Source organism: Pelmatolapia mariae, linkage group LG14, assembly GCF_036321145.2.
Source record: "Pelmatolapia mariae isolate MD_Pm_ZW linkage group LG14, Pm_UMD_F_2, whole genome shotgun sequence".
Lineage (NCBI taxonomy): Eukaryota > Metazoa > Chordata > Actinopteri > Cichliformes > Cichlidae > Pelmatolapia > Pelmatolapia mariae.
The window spans coordinates 36993317-37002527 of NC_086239.1; the positions used below are offsets into that span (position 1 = coordinate 36993317).

Consider the following 9211-nt stretch of genomic DNA (forward strand, 5'->3'; position numbering starts at 1 on the left):
TGTTTATTCTGAACTCTGAAAACCCTAAACATGAAAAACACACATTTTTGGTGGTGATATCTTATAAAGCAGCTTTAATTGATCTCTCCTTCAACACACGAGCTTCCTCTGATATCCGCCACACCCCAGGCCGATGGTTCCTTTTATTGTCTCCATACTGAGCAGTGACCATGGCTGTTTAACAAACAGGCTTTTTAGCCAAACTCCTTCAGACATTTTCAGCTCCCTTCATTCCTTTAAATGTTGTTTTGGAGCAGGAAGGCAGGCTGGGAGAGGGGGGAAAAAAGCAGCCTGGCAGCCTTTGCATGCAGTGTGGTACAGGATGCATTGTTCGGTCCATTTGTCCTGACAAAAATGCCACTCACAGTTCGTCCTGAGCCAAAACCGGGCCATCTGAACTTTCTTCTCCTTCTTCCAGCCACACAGTCTCCACAGAAAGCATGCGAAAGTGGGCGGCAAAAGAACAAACTAGCATTGTGCCCAGCTGCCCACCTTGCCAGCAATGGAAGAAAAATCAGCGTGCGTTTTGTGTTGTTAATGTGAGCACTTTTGTGTGTGTAGAGGGGGGACGGCTAACTGCAAACAAATTGCACTGCAGAACACATCTGCACCGAAACACATCAACTCTGATTGTAAAGGATTGTTTGTCTAAGAAATAAGAAGCATAATTAACACAGGTATAAATCGCCCCAACGAGCCACCTGACAGGTAGTGTAAAATGGAAATTATACCCCATCTACTGCCCACAACCCTTCAGTCAGTTACAAAGTCTGCATCCATATCACAATCAGTTCAGTACAAACTGGCTGCGAGATTGAAACGGCTGTCAGTGTAGGAAAATAAGCTCCGATAACCATCAGAGTCAGTGACCACAGTTGATTTATGAGAGGAAACGTTTCCCAATCACTGCTCCGAGTTCCTGACAGGAGATGAGGGAAGAAAAGAAAACTCTGGCATGTAGGTTTTCTATTTTTGTCTCTTTACAAAGAAGAAATCTTCACCTTGGCTCTTTCACTTGATAAACATATTTATCAGCTGCTGTTGTCCTTTTTGTGTGAACTATCCCAAAGCTACTGGTGGGGCAAGTTCCCATTAATCTCAAAGTAGTATCACTTTGATAAATAAGAACAGCCCCTCTCTGGTGATGCCAAGCACCCGGGGCCCTTTGGCTTGTGTGTACTTTACTACTTTCCTCGTTAGCTCATCCACCCACCTGGCCCTGCCTCCTCCCTGCCACATGACACGAAAAAGTATGCACAGCCTAACTGTTGCTGAGGAGCTGGATTTGCATGAGCAGTCTGCCACAGCGGCAACAGTTGCAATAAAAAAAGCCTTCAGTGGCGTCACTGCGTACTTTGGCGTGTTTGGACGTGCAACCGAGCAGCGAGAAAGACTTAATTGCATGTTTGTCAGGCGAGGAGCTTCGTCTGTAACAAACTGCAATTTACTGGACTTGCGTGGGCTCGGTCCAGCTACTCTGGGGTGTTGAGAAATGTACGAAATGGACAACTACAAGGACAAACGCTGCTTCTGCCAAAGAGCTGAAATGACTCTCACAGGAGAGTCCTGAAACAAGTTATTCTGGTGCAGCATAAAGCCAAATGTCTTCTTTTCAAGCACCTCCTGCATTTGTTTCTCTTTTCTGGATTACTGAAAGGTTTCAGTGTTTGAGTGTCCTCGTGACTCGATGAGGTAGAGCTGCTCTGTGTCCCCAAAATAAAAAAGGCCAAACTAATAAAAACCCAGCTGATTTTCCATTCTTATATCACTCAACACTGTCAATGGGCTGCAGGCAGCATGATGGAAAATGTTGCTTGTGACACACTGCTCCTGTTTTTGACCTTTCAGACTGACCCCTCACACACACAGGGAGGACAAGCCATTCCCACACTCATTACAGCCATTTGTCTCGATATGCTTGCAGGAGGCATATCTACATTTTTGCGTAGTAACTGGCACAGTGAGTTTGAATGAATACACCACAGGAATTTGCCCTTGCACCCCTCCCTACCTCCATCACTCTAGCTCAATGTTTGGCAAGGGGACGCGTCCCCAATCAACCAAATACCCATCAGCCTCCACTGCAGGACCCGACCTCAGCACAGGTCTGTACTGCAGGCCTCCCGCTCTGTTAATGATTGTAGGAGAGGTTTTCCTTTACAAGAAACTTTGACCTGTGTGATGTGTGGGCAAACACGCATAGCGCGCACAGAGTCGCCTAACCTCAGGTGGAGGGAGCGTGATGTCGGCAATGACTAAAATGCTAAGCGGCCTAACAGCAATGCAGGAGTCGAGGCTCGGCACGCCGTCACACCACCAAAAAGTATGTCAGTCATCCAGCCAGTCAATGAAAGAGATACTCTTAATCATTCCTCACTTTAAATTATCTTCCATTAGACCGCCTCGCCGCTCCCTTCTGAAGATTTAGAAGGTAAAGCATTTGATGTGGGAGCGGTTTAGTGGTGTGGTAAAAGCATGGGTGCATCACAGGGCTGGGTAATTAATCAGAAAGTATAAAGTGATTAGTTTGTCCGCATTCTTCTTCCCTACAAAGACCTAATTTGGGGTTATGTTACACATCAAGTGCATCCACTGAACTTTGCTGTGTTTTCACAGCACTCACTTGCCGTTTAGGCTCAACCACATCTGCTAGTCTGGACCCAGCAGCAGCTGTCACCCTCAACACCTTTTCATCTGAATTATATTCAAGTTTGGGGGGCAATCGTAAATAATTATAAGACTCTAAGTTTAGGATTAATCATGTTACATAACCAAAATAATTGTATTTTTGCCATACTCAAGCAGCTCTAGTGTAACATCATTTATATACACTTTGCAGAATATCAAGCAGTTCAAGAATTAAAAAGCTAGCTCAGCCATTGCTGAGGAGGAAGAAGTGAAAGATGAGGAGTGGACAGAGCAGAAGAAAATTAAGGAACAGGACCACGTTTCAGATTATTGAAAAGAATCAAAATGTTCTTATTGGGATCAGAGTGTTGGTGATCTGTGAAGCTGAATAGCCAGATGCACACACACGGTGCCAACTGAGTGATTTCATGTTATTTGGCTTCTCCACATTTTTGCTGAATAATCCTAAAGCTGGTTCAAATCTGCAGCTCAGGAAGTGGGCGTCCAGAGCTGAGAGTAGAACCACTGTCACACCAGAGAGAAGTACTCTGCTCGTACAGCATTACTGCTGACAGCTCAGCTTTATTTCATTTTAACACCTTAGCACTGTGGCTTGGGATTAAATAACCTCGATCATCACGGGATCTACAAATCACTATGTAATCATTTGTAACCGATCTCAAAATAGCTGCAATGACCAGAAGAGAAAAAAGTTAACCGCGAAAGAATTTCATTTGCCCCGCATATCACCCGAAGCATCTCTCGAAACGCTTGAGAATCCTCAACGTGAAAGTCTCTGAATATCGGCCTTTAACGCCACAGTATCGGTCGGATCTTCCAACAATTTTATCGGCCTCCAACCAACCACACAAGCAGGCGTGCCAGGGAGGCGAGCCGCCTGCACGAAGCCTTCATAAAGTCCGCTGTGCGGTTATCGTGAGGCTGAGCTGTCTGCACAATCACAGCGTGGATTTTTCTGCAACAATGTGGCGCCTTGTTTCCACTCAGAGGAGGGGAAAAAAATCACATCTGAAGGAGTGAAAGCTGCAGCTAATATCACACACACACACACACACACTCAGGACTTTTCATTCAGTGATTTAGAGAGGAGGAAACCAGCTTATTTGGGGGGGGGGGGGTTGCTTTGCACCGAGGAGTAGAGCTCGGAGGACCCCCGGGCTGAGGAGAGAGAAGGTGAGTAGCACAGGGAGTAAATGCGGGGTTTGTGAAGCTACACCGAGGCCCACACTCGGTCTCTGACCTCCCCATCGCATCCTTCCTCCACTGCCATTTTCTTTCTGCCCGCCTCCTCCTCCGAGCCCGGCTCCACTCGGCCCAGCTGGGCCCCGAGACTTCGGCTGCCTTACCTTCCTCTGCTGCTTCTCCCAGGCCGGGTCCAGCAGCAGGTCTCGGTCCCAGTCGTTCTCCTGCTCCATGTAGGTCTGCGCCCCGCCGACGGTCGACTGGTTATTGGCAGCGTGATAATCTACCATGTCAGCAAAAGAAACCTGAGTGCGCCACGGAGAAACTGTCACAGGCAAAAATGTACAAAAATAAAAAATAAAAATGGGGGGAAAAAGAGCAAAGACGACCCAAATCAGAGAGGCGGGACGGGGAGGGATAACCGAGCCAGGAAAGAGTCCTTCTTCTCTCGCCGCTTCCAGCCGTGAGTGTTTTTAATGAGATGAATATCCGGTGTGTGCCGCTGCTGCTGTGTGAAGAAAAGCTCTGCCTCTGAACGGTGTGGCTGCTGGGAGGAACCGGCCGCTCCTACACACACCGACACCGGCAAGCACGACCCACCGAGAAGACGCACTTCCGGTGAAGCCTTTCAAAAATAAATCAGATGCGCGTCACCGTTCCTCTGATTACTTTCTTTAAAATTAATTATTATGACTATTTCCTGTTGCACTGATTGCAAATCAGGGGCGCCACCAGTGTCGAAATAGTGGGGGCACTGGCCTCCCCACAAAATTTGTTGGCAAGACCACTCTATGTTGGTAATAATTTTAATAATTTTAATAAAGAGGAAGACACCCTACAATGAGTTGAAACATTACCTTGTTATTAATCCTGCAATTTCTGTCATTTGTATTGTGTCACTTTGTATGTCCCTCACAATTTCCTGTCCTGGGCCACCTTGGTATTTTTAGTGGCCCCACCCAAAATTCTGGAGGCATTCATGTTGCAAACCCCTGTGTTTAAAAGTACTTCATATGCTTTTTGACTGAATTAAAGACTAAACGTAATCGGTTTTCTCCGTTTTTTGTTGTTGTTGTTGTTTTTTAAGTGCACTACGTAGATTTCCTCTTTCCCTAAAAGTCTAGTTATTCTTTTTAAGTTAGTCTGTTAAGTCTGTGAAAGTTCTCAGTCATCCAGGTCTTGGTAATCTGTGAAGCTTGGAAGGAAGAGCGACTGGACTTCTTTAAGATTCTTTTCATTTCACCTCTCATCCCAGAAGCTTCATCAGTTCTAAGACCAAATGGTGAAGAGTCCCAGCTATTTAAGCCCTAGTGGGAGTTGTCTCTTAAGAGAGTTGTTGACCCACTATTGAAGTCCAGTCGCTTTTCTTTCCAAGCTCCTTAGGGTTAACCAAAACAGCTTTTTTCTCCTATTTTTAGTAAGAGTTCACTTTTAGTGTGCACCTTGCTCTAAACTATTTCGCTTGTAAATTTAAAACACAGTTAAGTAATTTTTAAAGTTTTGGGTCAGTCGAAAGTAATGAATGTGTTACTTGAAGATTCTGCGATCTTGTAAATTCTTGAGATTTTCTTTTCTGAAAAACGTCTCAGGCCACTTTGGGACTTAAGGGTGCTAAATGTATTTGCTGTGTTTAAAATGACTTAAAAACCTTCCAAGATTAACTCAAACTATTAAGATAATGTGAAGAAACAACTGCTATGACTTTATTTCATAAACATATTTGTTTTGTGTTTTTGATATTAACGGGAGTTGGTATAAGCTAGGCTACACTTTAGTGTAATACCAATTGATACCACTAGGGGTGCAGAAAGTCAGTGTGACCTTTATTTAAGCAGGTAAGTCAAGTTTTGTTGTTAACAGACACTAAATCAGCACATAAGTAAGTTTCATTTGGCTTTACATTTATGCTGTAAAAAGCTCTCAATTTTGTTTTCCAAACAGGTTTAAATTCAATTTTTGAAGTGGTATATGTCAATAAAACCCCAAACACTGTGAACTGTGTGTAACTGAGAAAACACATATAAATAGGAAACCTTACCAAAAACAGCAAAAAAGTCTCACCTACTTTCCACTGGTAGTGAAATATTACTTATGTACAATCCTGTTAAAGCAGGTAGAAAAACCCTCCATTGTTCATTCAAACTTTTACAGCTAGAGATTAATTTAAATGTAATCTAAATAAAGTCCAAAAGCCAGCATGTTTCGTGATCTTTCTGTAGCTGTTTAATTTTATTTTGAAAGTACCGTCGCCGGTTTCCCGCTATGAATCTGCAGAGACCTGACACACTTGTCCTCCAATAGGCCAAGACAACTTTCATAAATATTCAATACAGCATTTGAACGTGAGCTGCTGAAACAATGAAGCTTTATAAATTTGAAATATCCGAAGTATTTACAAGCGAAAGCTAAAAAAAAAAAAAAAAGATCCCCGCCTTGGTGATTTAACTCACGGTCATTTATCACGACTGCTTCGCCTACATTTCGGATTCACAATACAAATTTAGACATTTTAAATTGTTGGGTTTTAGGGTGGTTTTTTTGTTTGTTTGTTTTTTAAGAGCAGGAATAAATGTGTGATTGTATTTGGATCACACAATCAAACTCAACAGGGTCACCACAGTCAGGACATTGCATTTTATTTGATTTTATTTAGAAGCCAAACTCATGCTCATGATACAGAATCCATCATTTCACAATCAAACTGGGGCATACTGGGGCTATGGGCACCCCTGGGAGTCCAGGGCTGTCACAGGTTCCCCTCAGGTGACTTCTACTAACTTTTACAACTGTAATTCAAATAAGTAATATTGTCCTGGCAATATATCACTGGGATCACAACCAAGCTCGGTGTAATGATACTGTTAGCAGTAACTTTGGGTATTCTTAGTATCAGAAGTAATTAGCATGACTGATGAGAACACTGATGACACTGACGACTGCAACTGTCCCACACATGAGAAAGTATGTTACACTATTATATTATTGTTATTCCAAAAGTCTTTGATCCATAAAAAAAGTAAACATTTCATTTTAGTCCTAAACTTCTGATCCACATATGTGGTCAGAAAGAATCAGAACACAAGGAAAAATAGAGATCTGCCTGTACAGGCCTCTAAAGTGTCCGGCTTGATGTCATCAGTGTGCCTGCTCAGCGGACAGATATTAAAGGTCTCGGATGACAGTGGCGATGCTGAAAACAGTGTTTGTGTTCTGAAGTCGCTGCTGTGATTGCAGCTGATGCAGAACTGCATCAGATTTAGGAGCTGGAATGAACAAAGTTTTAAAGAGCAGTGTAGAAGAAATCCTGTGACTCTGAGGTGGGCAAAGATCCACAAAAAAGCCTCACTCAAAATATGAACTTGATTAGTTTCAACATGGCATAGGGGTCTGTTGTGTCTCTGTGCTATCTTTGCACTCTTCACCTTCATTGTTCAGATTTAAGGAAATGTGGAGTCACAGACAAAACACTGGCTATCAGGTCAGCTGGTGTGAGCTTCCTGCAGCTTCCAAAAAGCTAATTTTCAGTCTGGCTGAAAGCAAAAAAACAGGAATGAGCTGTCTGGGATGGACACGTTGGAACGGTTATTAGAGATCACTGCTGGGGAATGGTGGCCAGCTGGCCTAATCACTGGAATATTCATCAGCGCCTGATGGTTCATTCATTTATAGGTGGCCTTTGTATGGTACAGTAGACTGAAACAAGCTGTAATAATCCGTTAAATTAATAACATGGACAGACAACATAATGCTGCCTGGCCAGAGGATTCTTACCTGGAGACCAAGAAGGAATACTGCTATACAAGCCTATTGCTTATAAATGTAGTAAATTATGAAGCAATGACAGACGTTACAGCTTCCTCTGATAAAGAAACAGCTCAGAAAATGAAAGCAAATCTTTTGTTGCTGATTCATGTGCAGCTTGTGATCATAAAGTGGTCATGATCCGACCCATCTGAGAAGCACTGACCCAGAGGACTGGCATCATAAAACAGGAAAGCCTGAGCTGCGGTATCATCGCCTCCATCTGGCAGGAGGCGGCTCAGGCTGTTTTCAGGGTGACTGTCCTGCCTGCAGGAGCCACCTACAGAAGTAGGTCATGCTCAGGCTGTCCTTCTTGATTAGTGTCACAGCGGCCCAGAGCAGCACGTACAGCAGAGACTGCAGTGGGACAATGCTCCACCTCTGATGTTTTCATGCGGGGCATTATGGTGCTGCTAACAGCTCAGTGCTGTAAGTACAGTCTGCGTCTTCAGTCATCATCAGCAGGCCACTTGTGAAGTCCTGGATAGCCGGTGAGGCTAACACATGAGTTGATGATGTAGAGCTCTGCACATTCCCTGCTTGTGTATCTTCCAATAATATTTCTTTTGTCGTGTAAATATACAAATACTGACAACAATTTGCATTCAAATCTCAGTGAAACAGTTCAGATGCCAACTATCAAACATGAGCTACATAAAAATAAAATTCATTTGTTTCCCCTCCATCTTTTCCAGAGAGATGTGCTGCATCTTGGGAAGCTGAGCCAAGACAGAGAATGCACTGCTTATTTAAATACACTTAAGGCTCCTGAGAACTTTGGTGATTAATGAAGATATAAACTTGTACCTGTCACTCTCTACATCTATTATATTGCACTTCACTGCATTTCTCTGACAGATTTAATTGCTGCTTACATTTAACAGTCATATTCCATAATAGCACTCCTGTCTAGGGAATAAAATCACACATTTTGAATATGAATGTTTCTGAAGGATAAATTAAAGTATTAAATGTTTCCTTTATGGGTAGTGAAAATTTGCCAGCTTGTTCTCTTAGATCATGTGGGAAATGCCACAATATCAAGAGTGAAAACTGAAAAGGACAGGAAGTGAAACCGAGAGAGGAATAAAGAGAACAGAAAGTAGAAAATAAAATGGGAAATATCTTGAAAAAAAGCCCTGAAAACCACAACTGTGGTCAATTAATTAAAAAAAAAAATCAACTCTTTTGTCTTTTCCTGACCTAAGTAGAAAAAAAATCATGAGGTCAACAAAAGGCATGAAGGGCAGTTTAATAAAGACTATTTAATGATGTTGGTAACTGTAAGGACCTGAGGATGGACTACAACAAAAAGGGTTTTACCATGTTGCTTCATGCAGGTCATATAAAGAGAACAGCAGATAGGAAATGCCCGTTCATTAGGTTGGAAATGTAAAGATAAGATAAGACAAGACAAGATAGCCTTTATCAGTCCCATAGTTGGGAAATTCAAAGCATTACAGCAGCAAAAAGAGCAGGAATAAAAAATAACACACAACACACAACAACAGAAGAAAAATGTACACACTCTCTCTCTTCCTCCTGAAAGGTGGTTCAGACTACATCCTGCCTTTATTTA

The 9211-nt window shown here is 42.8% G+C and overlaps 1 protein-coding gene across 5 annotated transcripts in view; it reads right to left on the reverse strand.

The window, feature by feature from the left end:
- LOC134640550 (alpha-actinin-4-like) overlaps window positions 1-4380 on the reverse strand; it is a 57778-nt gene extending 53398 nt beyond the window's left edge. For 3 of the 5 annotated variants that reach the window (XM_063492432.1, XM_063492430.1, XM_063492431.1), the window contains exon 1: window positions 3996-4379. In XM_063492432.1, the coding sequence (XP_063348502.1) occupies window positions 3996-4121 (126 nt within the window). In that variant the 5' untranslated portion in view covers window positions 4122-4379. Of the gene's footprint in view, window positions 1-3995 lie in introns of all 5 variants that reach the window. The other 2 variants (XM_063492433.1, XM_063492434.1) reach the window with 1 other exon arrangement.
- Between the last annotated feature and the right edge of the window lie 4831 nt (window positions 4381-9211).